At 40.5% G+C, this 18,832-nt stretch overlaps 1 protein-coding gene across 1 annotated transcript in view; it reads left to right on the top strand.

Moving 5' to 3' along the window:
• Positions 1-14,381, top strand: part of LOC145394518 (sorbitol dehydrogenase-like) — a 28,592-nt gene extending 14,211 nt beyond the window's left edge. The window contains exons 2-3 of the mRNA XM_080268359.1: positions 9,984-10,100; positions 14,155-14,381. Of these exons, the coding sequence (XP_080124485.1) occupies positions 9,984-10,100; positions 14,155-14,381 (344 nt within the window). The remainder of the gene's footprint in view (positions 1-9,983; positions 10,101-14,154) is intronic.
• The last annotated feature ends 4,451 nt before the right edge of the window (positions 14,382-18,832 follow it).

Here is an 18,832-nt window from a genome sequence, read left to right as displayed (position 1 = left end):
GACTAAGACTCAATGAATTAGGACTGAGAGCGTGGGCAAGAGCCCGAGCAACTGAGGTCTCGAGACTCGTAATTGATCGAGGCCTAGCCTAGACTAAAACTTAGACCTCTGGAGAGAAGAACAGAGGCGATCCACCAATCAAATAACTAAAAATGCATATGTGCACATTCCATCCATGGCTGGGAAAAAGACTAAATTATGAACCATAGTATAAATATACGTAATCCTATATACCCATCACCCTGGGTTACGTATAATACGTTATACTTCCAAAATATGACTGCCCATCACCAACTAAAATAGAAAATGGGAGGAATTATTCCTAAATTTCCGACATCCTGGGGGCCAAGAAATCTAAACATCACCCCGTTTAATTAACTCCCCCAGGTGAGCTCGGAACCGTTGTGCGGCTCCCCGCTGTGGTCTATCTGAGCTTCCCGCATATGTATCCCTACGGCCATGAGTAACGTCCCCGAGTGCTGTATTAAGCACCTATGGACGGGAACTCACGGCTGTTTCTAATGGATATAATTTATTGATAGTCCTGAGTACAAGGCCTTGGGCCGTCTCTAACTTCACTGTACGAACTATCCCTTGCTTATCCGGATAGCATTCAATAACTTTCCCCAATGGCCAACTATTCCTTGACTTATCAGTGTGAATTAACACTACATCCCCCTCCTTAATATCAACATCCGTTTTATTAGCCGACTTTTGGGGTACATGTCTATCGAGAAGGGACGACAAATATTGAGTTTTCCATGAATCCTGCCATTTGTTAATCAATTTGGATAACTGATGGTACTTAGTGTTCAATTTATCAGCTTCAACGTAAGAGAGATCCAAATCATAGGGTGCCGTAGTTATTGCAGGCAAGGAGTCCAATCGATATCCACAAATAAGATGAGAAGGAGTGAGGGCTTCTGGCTCATCGAGGCTGTTAAGGACATACGTTAAGGGGCGGTTGTTAACACGGCATTCCACTTCCGTAATTATAGTGTGTAAATCATCCATGTTTACTGGTTTTCTGAATAATACCTTTTTAAGACACCCTTTTACTATGCCTATTAGTCTCTCATAGAAACCACCGAACCATGGAGCTCTTGGCGGTATGAATTTCCACTCACATTCTCTGCTGGTGAATTCATCTTGGACTTCCGCACTCTGCAGGACCTGATGTAGAAGTTCGGATCCTAATTTAAAATTAGAAGCGTTGTCACTGATAATTAATTTCGGGCAAGATCTTCTCGACACAAATCTCCTAAAAGCATTCAAACAAGTTTCGGCAGTTAAATCTGTGACCAACTCCAAGTGAACTGCCCTGGTGACAGCGCAAGTAAACAGTACCACATACACCTTTTGCTCTTGTAGGGTGTCTGGTTTCAAGACTTCCATATAGCCTGTATAATCTAAACTGATTATTTCAAAGGGTCTAGCTTCTTCCACCCGCTCTTTAGGTAAGGGTGGTGGTGAAGGATAATGATACAGTCGTCCTTCTAACCTCTTACATGTATAGCAGGATTTAATTGTAGATTTCACAACTTGTCGGCCTTTAGGGATCCAGAAGTTTTCTCGCAATTTGCACAATGTATCAGAAACACCACCATGCAAAGTGGTTTCATGAGCATATAGGACCAATAATTTCGTCAAATGTTGCTGTCTAGGCAACAACAGTGGAAATTTAGTGTGAAAGGGGAGACCAGCTTGGTCCAGCCTACCACTACATCTGATCAAATCATCGTGCTCAAATAAGTTTAAACTCTTAACCAAATCTGGCATCCTTGTTACATGTGGTTTCTGAAAATATTGGTAAACTTCGGGAAAGCTACTCTTCTGTAAGTATAGCAACCAATATTGTTGGGGTTTCATTAGGTTTAGAGTTTTGTTCCCCCTAATCTTTTGCAAAAATTGGAAAACCAAACTGGTGATCTTTATTAACTTCTTCCAACTACCAACTCTTTCCGGATCAAACAAGGGTTCAAGTTCTTTTTCCTGAACTTCTAGGACAGTCAGCGCATTAGGCTCCATCTTCGTCTTAAATTTCTGTTCTGGTCAAAGATCTTTATTATTCAACCATTCCGGACGATGAAACCAGGAGTCACTATTTATAAATTTATCATAAGTTAGGCCTCTAGTTAACAAATCAGCTGGGTTATCTTTAGTTGTGAGATGGAGATAATAACAGTCAGGATCAGCATCTCTCATATCTTGTACTCGATTTTTGACATACAAGATGTTACTTTTATTGTTCGCTACCCATTGAAGGGCTACTTCACTGTCTGACCATATATACAATAGGTGGTATATATCTTTATATTACTTAAGGTCTTCCTGATATACACCCCAAAATGGACTGCTACATACATGGCTGTTAGTTCTAACTGAGGTAAAGTTTTACCTTTTAGAGGAGCTACTCTTGCCTTAGAAGATAAAATTATAGGAACATCCTCATAATTACTGATGTAAGCAACTACTCCATAAGCCTTGGGTGAAGCATCACAAAACAGATGTAAATCATAGGAAGAACCTTCTTTTCCCACCATTCTCGGAAATTTAACACTTGCTAGGTTGTTGCATTCTTTTGAGAGGGTTTCCCAACTCTCCAGCAAGTCTGTAGGTAAAGGGTCATCCCAGCCTAATTTTCTGGTCCATGTTTGTTGAATTAGAATTTTTAAAGGAATAGTTAGGGGAGAAATTAGTCCTAGGGGATCAAAAATTTTACTAATGTTACTTAATAAAGATCTTTTGCTATCAACTGTATCCCACTCTACATTTTTTACATTAAGGACATCAGTGTCTGGATCCCACCACAATCCTAATATTTTATTACAGACTTCGGAATCAGAATTTATTTCAGTGGAGTTAGATGTCCACTCCTGCAATGGCATGTTAGCCTCTTGCATAATCTTGTTGGCTATCAGATGAAATTTCTTTAGATCCTCCTCAGTATTTACAGTCCCCTGAAGATTGTCCATATATAGCGAATCTTTAATTTGGTTAGCCACTTCTATATTTTCTTTTTGCTGCTCTAAGTGATAATTTAGCGTCATTTGCAACAAGAAGGGTGAGCTAGTGGCTCCAAAAAGGACTGATTTAAATCTGTAAGTTACCAGAGAACTGTTATCATCATGAGGATTACTTGGCCACAAAAATCTGGTGAAATCCCTGTCTTCTTCTTTGAAGTCCTATCCGTAAAAAAGCTTTGCTGATGTCTGCTGTAAAGGCATATTCATTAGTTCTGAATTTTAGCAGCACATCTAATAGATTTTTGGCTAGAGTTGGACCAGTGTACAAACAATCGTTCAAGCTGTTAGTGTGGGAGCCTAATTTGGCACTACAATCAAATACTATTCGCACAGGTGTAGTCTTACTGTCTCTCATTACTGCCAAATGAGGAATATAATGAGTATTTTGTCCAACCTGTGCCTGCTTAACTTCCTCGATAAACCCCTTTTCTAAATGACTCTTGATTAACTGATCATATTTATCTAGTAAATCTCCTTCACCTTTAAGTCTCTTTAAATTTGAATTTAGGCGATTAAGGGCTAATTTATAATTTGTGGGCAAACTAGGTCGATTGACTTTCCAAGAAAGTTTTACCCAATATTGGTCATCATAGTACTGAACAGTCTTTTTATAATTTTCAAGCACAAAAGCTTCTTCGTGAGTTACCTGTTCAGGTTTAATGCCGATGCTATCCATTTTCCACAAATTGGAAATGTCAGGCTCTTCTGAATTTAGTGAGGGCTGCAAGCATATATTCGTTACCATAGCAACCTGAATTGCTTTCCTTGTACTTACAAACTTGTCAGGAATATTGCCATATACAACTAATCCTCCTTGTACTTTTAGGAAATTTATGCCCTTGAATTTAATGAGACCATAAACTAATTTAGGATAGAAATCAGCACCAATAAGGAGATCTATTTTATCTATGTGATCAGTCAAACCAGGATCATATACTTTAATTTGTTGATCTTTCAAATAGGTCAAACACTTCTCTAGATCATCTGTTCTTATGTTGTTAGGTAAGGTGTCTCTAACCACAGCCTCTAGTCTAGTGTACTTCCTGCCAGCTTTAACAGTAATCTTAACTAGCTGATATTCTCTTCTCTGATCTTCACTAATGAAGCCGGACAGCTGTAAATTAATCGTACCACTAGGCTTTAATTTAAGCTTGTTTACTAGGTCCTGAGAAATGAATGTCCTCTGTGATCCTTGGTCATAAAGAACTTTTGCTTTAATTTGAGATTTATTCTTAATAATATGAACAGCTCCAACCGGTAAAGCAGTTGAGATGGTATGTTGATTTGTTGGAGTGACTGAGCAAATTTGTGAATTAAGTGTATTCAGCTTATCACACAAGACATTGTGATGAAACCCCTTTTTACAAAGGTCACATCTTTTCAAATTGAAGTTACATTGATCAGTCTTGTGCCTACAAGTACATCTACCACACCGTCCTATCTGTTCGAGTCTTTCTACACTAGTAGAACGACCTGAATACGCCTCACAGCTCTTGGACAGATGTGCTCCATCACACAAAATACACTTCAGCTGCTGAGCTGGCTGCTGACTAGCCGATGCAGAGGTTTGTGACTGAGCATTCTTGGGAGATGTGGGTGAAGATACTTGTTCTAAAGTGTGGTAAATCTTAGGAATTGATTTAGGAGATAATTTGACTTTATCAGGCTTCTCTTTAGTTAAAGCACCTTTAGTACTGGAATCTGATTTAGCTTCAGGCCCTTTGGACTCTAAATGATTAATAACTTTTAATAATGAGTCCCTAATTTCCTGTAGCTGGGGATAATCTTCATTTGTTACATGCTGGATTCTCTCAATAGTTTTACTGGGTAACTTTTTCATTACTAGTGGAGAGATAAGCCAACTGGAACTACTTAAATCACACCCCATTTTTTCCAATTTCCTAAGGGTGCATTCTAGATTAGCCCTAAATTCGGCCAAGGAATTACAAGTATGAATAGGAGTTTTAAAGTGTAGCAGTCGCATTGCAAGTTCGTGCTGTTTTCTCTTAGGATTATCAAAAGTTGCCTTAAGTAGCTGCACTGCACTGCTATATCCATCACTTTCTATACTGAAACCATCGATGAGTTTCTTCACGTCACCTTTTAACACTCCTCTTAAATAATTTAATTTGTCTACTGACTAAGATCTTTTCTGGAATCAATACTGGCAACAAATTGATCCCAGAAGGAATTCCAATTAGCCGAAGTGCCATCAAACTCGGGTAGTTTAAGTGTGGGCAGCTTCGACTCAGCCCTTGGACAAGTTAAATGGGTAGACTCACTTTTCAGAGAGGAATTAATTTGAGCTATTAGTAGGCAAATTCTCTCTTCTTCGTTAGTCTTAGCTATAAAAATTTCATTAAATTCATCATCGTCCTTTGTGGCTTCCAATAAAGAATCATAAAGTGTTCCCATGACAGTCAGCTGGTTCTGTAATTGCTGGCTCCAGGCCTTAAGTTTAGTGTAGTCTTTGTCAGAGGATTGGAATTCATCATTTACTTTACCACTGAGAGTGGTGACATAGGCCTTATGGCCTGCAATCCTCCTTGACAAGGACATATTGAACCAAGTCTGAAAATCAAAATTAATAGAATCACTAAATGTAGCCTACAGCAATGAAACCACTAGAATTAAATTAACTAAATGTACATAGAAGAATTCAGTATCAAACAGCAATACTAAGAATGATACATAAATCTGAACAACTAAATTAATAGTACAATTAAATTTAGATTACAAATTAAAGCCTTCTAGGGGTTACTACAAAATTAATCCATATTTAGTTTGTGTTAGCAACCTACTGATCATAATGAAATTTAATAGCTCCTCGCACCTTGGCCCAAATTCTACGTCTTCCTTCCCAAGTAGGGTGAATTTGGTCCATGACTCGTACCTCCAGAGGATAGGTCTTACCACCAAGCAAAATAATTTTCCCTTTTAGTTCCTTGGTTATTTTCTTATTAACCGCGTTCATGATCTTATTGTAAACAATGGGATCCACATATCGAGGATGATTATGTGGATATTCCCTCTTTTCTACAGTGCATATCACACATTTAGCACCTGCATCTTCTATAGCCTCATTAATTTGTATTAGTGTAGCCACTAAGTCCTGCACGTCAGTTGACTCATTAATATCGTTTCCCCCCAACATGACTATAATCAAATTATAGCCAGGTCTAAGTACTTCTGCAAATTCCTCGTACTTAAAAAACTTGTCTGCTCTGGCACCCCCTACTCTGATCATCTCCATGGTCACCAAGGGCCATGGTGAAGGCACAGACATCAAGGTGTCACAGGTGACCAGAGAGTGGCCTATATAAGCCACCCGATAATAATTTAATTCCAGAGCAGTCGCCATGTTGGAGTGTTAACAATCCGGTTCGAAGGACCACTTTGTGGGGGAAAAATTAGAAAAATTTAGAATATACCCCCGGTAGTGTCGTAAATATTTAACTGGCTAATCACTTGCACTAAACAAGACAAAAATAGGCCTATAACACAATATAATTTGTCCGGATATATGTCTTACTCCCAGGACTCACCTGGATCGTAATGACTTGTAGGTTGTGTTCCCTAATAAGCAACTAAACGATCTATTTAAGGATCCTCAAATAAAAGCTGGAAACCCTGGTGAAATATTATTCGCCCAGTCTTTCGCCACTAAGGGTCATTTAGTTATTTAGCTTAAGAGTAGCAATGGAGAGGCTTGTAGGTTGTTGCCATATGGTCGGAGTTGTTGAAGATGTTGCTTGTTGCTAGTGCTTGGCAGATTACTGGAGGTTACGGCCTGGACCAAATACGTACTTTTTACGTAAGCATTACTATTTACACTATTTATAAATTAAAGTGAATTGATAATGTTCATTCCCATCTAGGAGGAAGCACTGTCGTAAATTAATTAATCAGTCCAGTCTGTCCCAACCGAATTCTCTCTCAATACCACGAGAGTGGTTAGACTGCTTCCAAGCGTGACTAAGGCATGACTGGGACTGCCTCTGACTCGACTCGAGATCATCTGAGACTAAGACTCAATGAATTAGGACTGAGAGCGTGGGCAAGAGCCCGAGCAACTGAGGTCTCGAGACTCGTAATTGACCGAGGCCTAGCCTAGACTAAAACTTAGACCTCTGGAGAGAAGAACAGAGGCGATCCACCAATCAAATAACTAAAAATGCATATGTGCACATTCCATCCATGGCTGGGAAAAAGACTAAATTATGAACCATAGTATAAATATACGTAATCCTATATACCCATCACCCTGGGTTACGTATAATACATTATACTTCCAAAATACGACTGCCCATCACCAACTAAAATAGAAAATGGGAGGAATTATTCCTAAATTTCCGACACTTGCATTCTTTGTGCAATAAATATATTTCAAAGAAAACCATGCTTGGAAAAAGTATATGGGAAACTAATATATTATAACTATTATGATTTGAGTCATAGGTTTACGTAAATTGTGAATAACTAATCACATAATATAGCTATAAATAATATTGTATTAAACTAATATGGATGCAGGAATAAAAGTGGATTGGCGGTAGAGGGTTGGGGGAAAGTTAGGTGGGTCAATGCCGAGCTGAAAGAATACTATGTAAGCTGGTGATTTTTTATTATTATTGTTTTGGGGGGCTGCACTTTTTTGGGGGCTGAGTCCTTGATTTGGGGGGGCTAAGCCCGCCCTAGCCCCCCCCCCTGGTGACGCCACTGCTCATCACTTCGTTTCCTTAGACTTCGACCAGCTACCGATGACTTTCTGTTGCGTATACATTCGTAGTTTTCAAAAATCAAATTAAAATACCTTCTTTGTACCAGCACTCCAACATGGTGGTCATCATTTATTGGTGGTCATCTCCATGGAGGTACTGTGCAGTGCTGCCAACTGACAAAACTGCTAACTGTAACAATATATATATATTTTTTTTATCGAACTCGCTTTAAGGCCGCCATCGGCGGCATCCGCTCGCTGTCAAAAGGCCAGAAATTAGTCACAACTCGGGAACCGGTGGCCCGATTGGACGTGAAGTTGTTTTATTCGTCAAGTTAGAGCATTTTAACGGTACCTTGCTCTAACCAAAAATGCGCTTCGTTGCGCCGTTTTGGCTATGTTACGGTAACGAACAAACCAACAATGGGTAAGTGGGTTTGTGGGTGGATAGGTGAATGGGTGTTGTGGGCAAGGAGGGAGGGGTGGGTGAATGGATGGGGTGGGCTGGTGGGTGGGTGGGTAGTAGGCAGGGTGGATGGCAGATTTTGTGAGTGGATGGTAGGATGGGTGGCAGGGTCCGGGATTTGTTGTTGGTCATCTTATTAATAGAGTGAACTCACACAAAATCACTGCACCTCCACCCTGGTTTTCTAACCAACCCTTTCCAGCATTACCTCCCCCACCTCTCCCTCCCACACTATCCCAGCCCGGTTGTTGTTGTTGTAGAGTAACTCCAGTCTCACTGCCCGAACAGACCTATCAACCACAGTCAGGCAACTGCCCCGCCACAGCAAGGCACAGGGAAGAATGTAAAGTTTTGGTTCCTGGATGGACTGGGTATTTGGATCTCTCCACCAAGTTAACAGTGGCACCATTGTAGGCTCGGCAGCATTGTAAATGGTTTCCTGGGTTACAGGCAACCATTAGGCTTGTCACTCAGTGTAGAGCCAGCTGAAGTGAAACGAAGATTAATGGAATGTGGAAGGAAAGATGAGAAACAAAGGAAGAGGGGTAGGCAGATACAGTACTAAAATGATAATGGTGAAGGAAGAAGCAGAGAGCACTACAGCAAATCAATGGATGACGGTGGCCACCACCTACTTGACTGGTATATCAAGGTAATATTCGAAGTGGCTGAGGAGAGTTCCTAACACGTCTTCCTTAGTCATTCCTTCTGTATATTATAGTCCGATATCCTCTTGCTTGTTACTCCTGTATGTCAATATTAAGCGTTATAATGAACACACAAGGGAAAACAAATAGCTATCATGTAAAATAAATCGCTATGGAAGATGTGCTACGAAACCTGCCACGTCACTTGGAATATGGCGTTAAATCTCAGGGTACATGAACAGTTTGCTGAGACAACAACGCTTTTGTTGACTGTACGGCAGCCTAAGTCTATGGTAACCAAGCAGTGTAGTAGTGTACAATTATGCTGGTCAGTAAGAGTTCTCAAGACCACACTGTCATACTGCTAGTCTCCCTGTTGTCATAGGATTCCAGGAGTGCTCGCCGGTTTTATATAATCACTAATCCCTTCAGTCCGGTGATGTACTGATAATTCTATATTTGCTACCTCCAGGTGATATCATTCAACCTAGACGAATTAACGAGGTTTGATACAGCACTGATTATTTCCTTGATACAAAAGGTCTCTCCTAATTGGAACAATTCGTATGAAGGTAGCAAGAATGTGAATGAATACACGGACTGAATGGATTAAAATGTGTTTTTCGAGTGTCTGGTCCTGCAGTACGAGGTGGACTCATGAAACCTGTATACAGAGCAGTGATATATGGATCCTTGTAGAATGTGCAGAAATAAATATTGATTCACTTCATTATGATTAATACTGGGACGGTGAGCAATTACTAAAAAAATCCAGTGATCCCATCGTTGAAACTCTTCTCAGTGTATTGTGAGTTTGATAATTGTTCAGTTGTTCAGTTTTAAAAAAAGGTGATATTACTGTCCACCATTGTACATAAAAACTGCAGTATCAAAAGGAAAACTATAGTACTCATGAAGGAGCACTGAGTACTGCCTGACAGTACTGTGCACCAAGCGGGGGGCACTGAACACTGCCTGAGAGTATTATAAAGAGACAGAGAGGAAAGAAATGGGTACTGACTGAGAAAATATTTTCAGTGAGATAGCAGAGCACTCACTACAGATAGTGCTTTATATTTAAAGACTAAAGTTTACTGTGAACTTATTACTGCCTGTCGCTTCAGGCGGCGGGAGCGGCATTGGGCGTGCATGCTGTCAGGTGCTGGCCAGGGAGGGCGCCCGACTGGTGGTCGCTGATATCAACCTTCAGGCGGCCAAACACACCCTCACTCTCCTGTCTGGTGAGTCACTCTCCTGTCTGGTGAGTCACTCTCCTGCCTGTGAGTCACTCTCCTGCATTGCGTCACAGACTATCCAGAGGTAAAGTTATGTCTGCATGATGCGCAGTTGTGTTCAGTGTAATACAATGGAGAAAATGGTCAACATAAGTAAAAGTCTGCTAACATATCTGTCTCTCTGTCTGTCTGTCTGTCTTAATAAGTCTACCTACATGTCTGTCTAAATATAAATCAATAAACAAATAGAGAGAGAGAGAGAGAGAGAGTAAATTAACCTGTTGTTGGTAGGCACAAACATGTACATAACTTAATTTTGTGCACATTGCTTTACTTGAATGAGAAGAAATGGTCATGTTTGAACTTCCCAAGCACTGGAACACAATATTTTAGTGATTCATGTCACTCATTTGAGAACGCATTAAGCTGACACTCCCTTCCCTCCCTATAATCCTTTCCTTCTCTCTCTCTCTCTCTCTCTCTCTCTCTCTCTCTCTCTCTCTCTCTCTCTCCATCAAAACCTTAGTGTGAATTAAGCTAACCTAACAAACCTGAACAAATACAAGTTCTCATCTCACTACGCCACTTCACTTTCATTAACTAAGGGCACTCTGACAAAAACATGATGATAAATATCAGTTTACTTATCTTACTGCCTGCTGACGTGGCATAAGGTGGCAGTTATTCAGCACCAGTCAAGTGGTCTGTTAAGTCCATTAGCGATCTTCATATGTCCTCTGTAGTTCCTTCACCTTAACTTGGCACAGATTTTTGACCTTCTGTGGCTTACATTATGTAGCTCAGTTGCAGAAAAAGACAGTGCTACTCCTCCTTGTCCTTTCCATAGTAATTCCTCGTGACTAGCAATATATTTCGGTGTTAATCTAGTGTTGTTGCAGCTCAACATTCAAGAGGGATATTAACAGTTTTAGGCCAAGTTACAGTAAAATGAGTATTGTTTCACCAGCAGTATCTCTCTCTCCGTACCTCATGGTTAGAGCTGACATGAGATGAAAAGTCATTAAATAATCACATTCACAGATACAGGTATGTTATTGTTTTTATTTCTATAAGATTGATAAAAAAACAGGATGTTACATACTATCGTAAACAAGGTTAGCCCCACAACCCGTATCAATAACTGCTTCACGAATATTCAGTGGTGCGGGTTGCCAGGTCATTATGTTCTTAAAATTAATGCATTCCAGCACCTCAGTTTAAGGAATATAATTAATATAAATTAATCCTTCACAATCGTATGAAATAATTAACAAAATATTTACAGTCTTATAAACAGCAGTACAGTGTTAGGTGAAGAAGCATTAAGTTTGTGGGATCATTAGACAATCAGTCATCGGTCACAAATCAAAATCTGTTTTTCAGCTTTTACAAAGTGCTCGAAATTTTAACCTGTAAGCTGTGACACGTCCTCTGCATTTATAACAGTTACAATATACTCAGGTGGGGCCACTCACCATCCACTCACTCGATGTAGTGCTACTTTGGGTGTCTACCCTTTCCTGTCTTCCTTCCTTCCTCTTCTGTCTTTCTTTCCTTCAATTATTCCTCTTCCTTCTGCCTACGGGTGTCTTTACACTCCCTCTTCTGTCTTTCTTTCCTTCATTATTTCCTCTTCCTAAGGGTAACTCTACACTGAGTGACAAGCCAAATGGTTTCCTGTACACAGGAAACCATTTCCTACGCTGGGTGGTAACCATATAACCAAATTATAACGCCTGGTGGTTTAGTGGGTAATTAAGGCCCTTCAATCGGATTGAGCCGATGAAGGTTTATATCCAAAGGGTGGTTGGGGTTTATTGCTCACGTAATGCCACTCAGGGATGAGTGAGGCCGGTCACTCTCATCTTAAATGTCAGGACCAACTTGCCTAGCCCAGGGTTTCTACGCTCCTCATGGGGCGACACAGGATTGGATGATGGAAGGATGGACAATACACTGAACTCAATAAGAAAAATATCAATACAGCAAACATCACCGGCCTGTTCCCTGCATCAGACAATCCATACCGTATTTATAGATGAAGAAGAAAACAAAAGCATTGCATTTTTATTTACATTGCTTATGTCAACTTAATCTTCCCACCCATGGCTTTTACTTCAGCTACATAATTACTTTGCGTGGCACCAGATTTTTTTTTTTTCCAAAATACTCTGTGTGCATTGGTGATGTTCTTGTTTTACGACTATTTATAAGCTTTCATTTTTTTTTTTCATTCCCAGTTTTCGCGCCATTAACCGGCAGAGGTTATCACATCAGTTATTTCTTCCATCTGGAGTCCAGGAAGCCTTAATATGACAAACTGGGGCGGGGAGGGGGAGATAAAGGCTAGAAAAAAAAATGTAGCTATGAAAAACCTGTGGTATAAACCTGAAAACTGTAGCCCTCCCCTGCAAGCACTGTGCACTTAACAATCTGTTCTTTGAATTTAGATCATTGGTTCTTAGTACAAGAGTTGCTGGTAGACTAACCAAGCCTCACATACCAAAACTTACTTGCGATGTGAACAGGAAAACTGACTGGGAATGTTTGAGAAAAAAATATTAAAGGTATTGTAGTAGATGACTTATTCTTGCAGATTTTATCTCCTCCCCCCCCACCCCTTATCATAATCTGACTTTCCTAGGCAACAGATGCAAGAAAAAATGTGATGTAAATTACCTTCGTCTGGGAATGGCTCAACATGTGACAAAAGAAAGAAAATCTTTTGCAGATCACGAAAGGCCATTATGTGAGTGGAAGTCCATCGTCGCATATTTTGGACACACACACACACACACACACACACACACACACACACACACACACACACACACACACACACACACACACACACACACACACACACACACACACACACACACACACACACACACACACACACACACACACACACACACACACACACACAGAGGGAGAGAGAGAGAGAGAGAGAGAGAACTAAAGTCTCTAACAGCAGACCTCAATCGGTAGAGAGTTGGTCTGCAGTCCTAACGGACCCGGGTTCAAATCCCGCTGGTGCAGGGAACAGTTTAAGGATTTGAATTTCATAAAATCAGACTTTACTGTTCTACCAGAAGACCCGCCGACATGTCGTAAAAATACCCCCGCTAATGCCAATACACCAGTCCTGTATGAGACAGCCCTAGCATGTATTCAGTATGGAAGGTGGGTGTTAGCGCCGAAGTGGTGACATGTAGAGGTGTGCGGTACGTAGGAGGACTACTGGGCCTTGAAAGCAGGCTGTGAAGCCTATGCCCAGAGTCGGTCACATAAAAAAAAAAGAAAAAAAAAGACCAAATCGCTTAACAGATGTAATGAAGGCTATGGATATGAAGACGAAGAACTAATGAAGAAATATAAGCTCAAGGGAAGTGCTTTTATTTAATTCTCCTTGTATAAATTATATATTGCACGTGTTGCTTGAGGCAATGAACATAATAATGTTTACTCTTTACTATGATGATTCGACTTTTTAATTTTTTGTTTTTACCCAGGAACACTGAATGGGCTCAGGAGCGCTCAGAATAAGTGGATAATATTTTTTTTTTCTCTCTCTCTCTCTCATAATTCCCCGAGGGCTGTGGTTCAGGCTGCTTACTCTGTAGCTGAAACAGAATATAACAATAGCATCTCAGTGGAGCCAGTCAGTCTCACAAGTGGTGCAGTATGCTCAGTTCTGTTTTCTTTGGTGCTGTAAAGCAATATGGTACATTTACTTATTGCCCGAAGAAGAAGGTTGGCATTTTTCCTAATGTATATGACAGTAAGCATTCTAATGAAATTCTTACAGTGCCTCATTGTTGCTGTCCTGATTTTGCATTTAGGTACCTTCAGACGATACCCATTTAACATCCTAATTGGAATCAAAAGTCACTATTGAGATCTTCACGACACAAACATCTTGACGTTCACAAAACATTTCTTTTATTTGCTATTTACGCCTGACAATTTTCTGGTAGGCAGGATTTTGGTGTTACTTTTAACATCTTGTAATACATCCTAATAAAGAACATGTGCATTATTTTCTTGTGTCTAGCAGTTGGTCAGCAGCACGTGGCTGTGGTCATGGACGTGAGAGACAGGAGAAGTGTGGAGGACGCCATGAAGGCAGCCCAGGACCAGTGTGGCGCCCCGCCCTCACTGCTAGTCAACAGTGCCGGTGTGCTCACCATGGTTCCCTTCTTAGAGACTGATGATGACACCTGGCAGAAAATTATTGATGTCAATCTGACGGTCAGTTCCAAGTTGTGGCAATCAGTTGAGTGAATGATATTTCATGAATAAAAGGTAACAGAACATGGAGCAGACTATAATGAAGTTAATACTGTTACACAAATTACATTGAGTCTTATATAACTGTCATCTTGAACTCCGCAGGGAATTTTCTTGGTAACCCAGGCTTTCGCAACATCACTGCTGGAAAATGGGAAGGATTCCAAGGGTGCAATAGTGAACATTGCAAGTATTTTGGGGAAAACTGGCTATTCCCTTACAAGTGCTTATAGTGCCAGCAAAGGAGGAGTTATTTCACTCACCAAGACATGTGCTGCGGAACTGGCGAGGTAAGTAAACCATATAAGCTTGAAAACAATGGACATTATATACAGTTTGTGCACTGACGTTGGTAATTATTTCCCTCATATATATATATATATATATATATATATATATATATATATATATATATTTTTTCAACCCGACACAATCATCCACAGGAGTACCCACTAATGTTTAATAATATGCAGCTCAATCCTGGATCATCTTTGAACATGCTTGGGATTTCATTCACTCGGGACTTATCTTGGAAAGATCATATTGCATCTACTGTAAAATCTGTCTCCAAGACTCCGCACCTTCTTTACCCCTGCATGGTTGTTAACTTCATACACGGGTTTTATCCGCCCCTGTGTAGAGTACAACTCTCATATGTGGGGAGGCTCCCCACATACAGCTCTTCTTAATAGGGTGGAGTCAGAGGTTTTTCATCTCATTAACTCTCCTCCTCTTACAGGCTCCCTTCAACCTCTGTCTCTTCGCCGCACTGTTGCATCTTTATCATTTTTCTATTGCGACTTCAATGTCATTGCTCCTCTGAACTGTCTGCTTGCATCCCTCCACCTCTACGACGGGTGCGTAGCACCAGTCTAGCAACAAACTTTCATCCCTTTTCTGTCCAACTCTCTAATGCAAGAGATAACCATTACTCCCAGCCCTTCATTCATGCAACAGGTCAACTCTGTAACACTCTCCCTCTCTCTGTATTTCCTATTTCCTATGATCTCCAGTGTTTCAAACGCAGTGTATCCAGGCATCTCGAAATGAACCGATCTTGAATTTGGCTCTCTTTTGTATTGTTGATTTTTTCTTGGAAGGAACGGTTTGCGGGCTCCTGGAAATTGGTTCCTTCTTTCTTGCATTAAAATAATAAATAAATTATATATATATATATATATATATATATATATATATATATATATATAAATATATATATATATATATATATATATATACCACTTCCCGTCCGATCAGCGAAGTTAAGCAACGTTGGGTCTGGTTAGTACTTGGATGGGTGACCGCCTGGGAACACCAGATGCTGTTGGCATAACGTTCTCCCTACGTGTCGGGTGGGGTTGATGGGGGAGTGGTGACCCTCCCTGTAAAACAATTAACTCTGAGCCCTGGCCACCCCGGTTGAGATACATGGCGTCTGGCAATGAATGAATGAATATATATATACTGTATATATATATATATATATATATATATATATATATATATATATCCATCATCCAATCCTACATTGCCCCATAAGGAGCATAGGAGCCCGGGGCTAAGCAGTTAGTCCTGACTTTTAAGATGAGATTGACCAGCCTCACTCATCCCTGAGTGGCATTACATGAGCAATCAACCCCAACCACCCCTTGGATATAAACCTTCACCGGCTCAATCCGATTGGAGGCAATAATTACTCACTAAACCACCAGGCTCCAAAATTTGGTTATATAGTTACCACCCAGCGTAGTAAATGGTTTCCTGGTGTAAAGGAGACATTTGGGTTGTCACTCAGTGTAGAGTCACCCACAGGCAGACGGAAGAGGAAAGAATGAAGGAAAGAAAGACAGAAGAGGAAGTGTAAAGTTACTCGTAGGCAGGAGGACAAGGAATGAATATATATATATATATATATATATATATATATATATATATATATATATATATATATATATATATATATATATATATATGTGTGTGCGTGTGTGTGTGCGTGTGTGTGTGTGTGTGTGTGTGTTATGATTCCTCCATACTGAAGTGTAAGTTACTGAAACTGCTTACCATTTCAGCAAAGCCATTCGCGTAAACTGTGTGTTACCTGGACTGACTGACACACCAATGGGAGCAATCGCACCTGAGATACATCACGAGCACTGCAAGCGTCTCTCATCATTGGGTAGACTTGGCCGCCCTGAAGGTTAGTGCAGGCAATGAGCTTGTTGGTAGGGCAATGTCGGCAGATGACTGGTGGCTGGATTTGTGAGGTGATAGTACTTAATTAGCCGGATGTAGGCGTCTGACGCCAGGAGGAAGAGTGGTTGGCAGGGCGAACTGTCATTTTTGTTCCAGGCTTTACTAGGCACTTTATGTACAGAGTCTTTTGTCCATAGTTCTGCTGTTACACAGACTAAATAAATTCACATTAGACAAATGGACACAAAATTAGCTGGAGAACAGAAATGCATTGTGAAATATTTCATCCAACCTAAATGATATAAAATGAATGAAGTCGAATGACTCAGAATTTCCTATGCAACTCTTTATATTCTTTCACTTCTGATACGAATTCCGAATCAGATTAATAAAGGTAGGAAAGAAATCACGTGAATCCAGCGGTATTATCAGATTTACGGTAAAACTGAATATAAACGAAAAATGGTAACTCTTTTTTTTTCACCAAGGTGAAAGAGTCTGATGGCACCAAGTCAGTTGTGAATAATCAAATAATTGTTTCCTGTACGTGACCGATATTTCCTTTGCAAACTCTTTGCATTATAATAATAAAATCAGTGACTGTCATGCATGCTAACACTGTCAAAAACACAGTACCCCCAAACAAGAAACTACTATTACGAGAGTAATTAACAATGACAATTTTCTTTCTTTGTGTTCTGAAATAAGTTTTACATTTATTTCAGTCGGTATGACATCTCATCTCTTCCTGCTCTACAATGTATTCATCAGAACAGTGATGTCCTATGCCCCCCCAGCATGGGCCTGCTTCTTATCTAACACCTACTATAGTATCTTGCAGACCATACAGAACAACGTCCCACGCATCATTACTTGCTGCACTAAAACCACTCCCACAGCTCAGTTACTCTCAAACTAAAGTCCTCGCTACTCCCAAAGCTCGATTATTCTTTGGAACTAAAGTCCTCGCTATTAGACAGTATATTGATGTGAGACATACAGTTGTATGCAGCAGCTCACGCTAACATACAGTATCCCTGTCATAAATAACAGGGCCGCACAACACAATCGGGCTTATAAAACAGTTACGCAGAAGCATTACAAGACCATCCTCAACAGCATCCCACCTCCAAACATCCCAACACTAGCAATGAAGAAACACCTACATACTCATTTCCCATGCAGGACGATACAACATCTCAGTAAAAACACTGTATTACAAGTCCCCCCTCTCAAACTTCGCCACAAACAGAGGTATCCTAAGATAGAAGTGATCAAATACAACTAGCTAGATATAAATCAGGACATCACCTAATTCTCTTCAGTTCCCAGCTTCGGTTTAGATTGGGTGGAACTAAATACTGCACATGCCCCGCTTCTGGAATGGCCCCACACAATATAACACACATAATGGAGCTCTGTACAGCACATACCACACTAAGATGCAGACGCAGCATCAATGGGATAGAGAATCTGTGGGACGAATCCAGCGGGGCAGTTGCTTACCTGTGGTTGGTGGGTCTGCTTGGCCAGGCAGACTGGGATTAAGCAACAACAACAACAACAAAATAGGAGTCTTATGCCCTAAGCCCTCCTGCATAAAATTTTATAAGAAATTTAGTATAAGTGGCAGAATTGGGGAGAGGCGGCCTGCAGTCCTAGTTTCGAATCCCGGCTGGGGCAGGGAACTTTTTAAGGATTTGAATTTCTTAAAAAGCAGACTTCTTTGATCTACCAGATGACCCGCTGTCATGTCATAAATGTACTGTACTCCTGGTAATACCAGTACACCAGTCCTGTATGAGACAGCCCTAGCATGTATTCAGTTTGGATGGTGGGTGTTAGCGCCGAAGTGGTGACATGTGGAGATGCTGGACTACTGGGCCCCAAGGAGGACTACTGGGACTTGGGAATAGGCCCTGAAGCCTTTGCCCATAGTCGGACAAATAAAAAAAAAATGAAGTAACAGGTAAACTGGTAAAATCTGTATCCTGCTAAGGCTTACCCCCAAATTACTGAGAAGACTGCAGCCAGGGGGTAGGTTAACAGATCAGATGGTAAGACCTTCTATATTCAGTGGTGACAACGTTAACAAGAATCAGCACTCAGAGAGCGCAACACCTGAACCTAACAAATGGTCTGAGGAAGGAATATTCAGCTAGGCCCAGTGATGCAAACCTTCTAGCGATTGATTTTAAAATCAAATTTTTTTGTCCTTGCCTGACTCTACCCTTCACTAAGGTTGGTCCTAA

Source organism: Coenobita brevimanus, chromosome 27 (genome assembly GCF_032717465.1).
Source record: "Coenobita brevimanus isolate Jiangsu-jjx chromosome 27, ASM3271746v2, whole genome shotgun sequence".
Taxonomy (NCBI): domain Eukaryota; kingdom Metazoa; phylum Arthropoda; class Malacostraca; order Decapoda; family Coenobitidae; genus Coenobita; species Coenobita brevimanus.
This window is presented reverse-complemented; position numbering and strand designations above follow the sequence as displayed.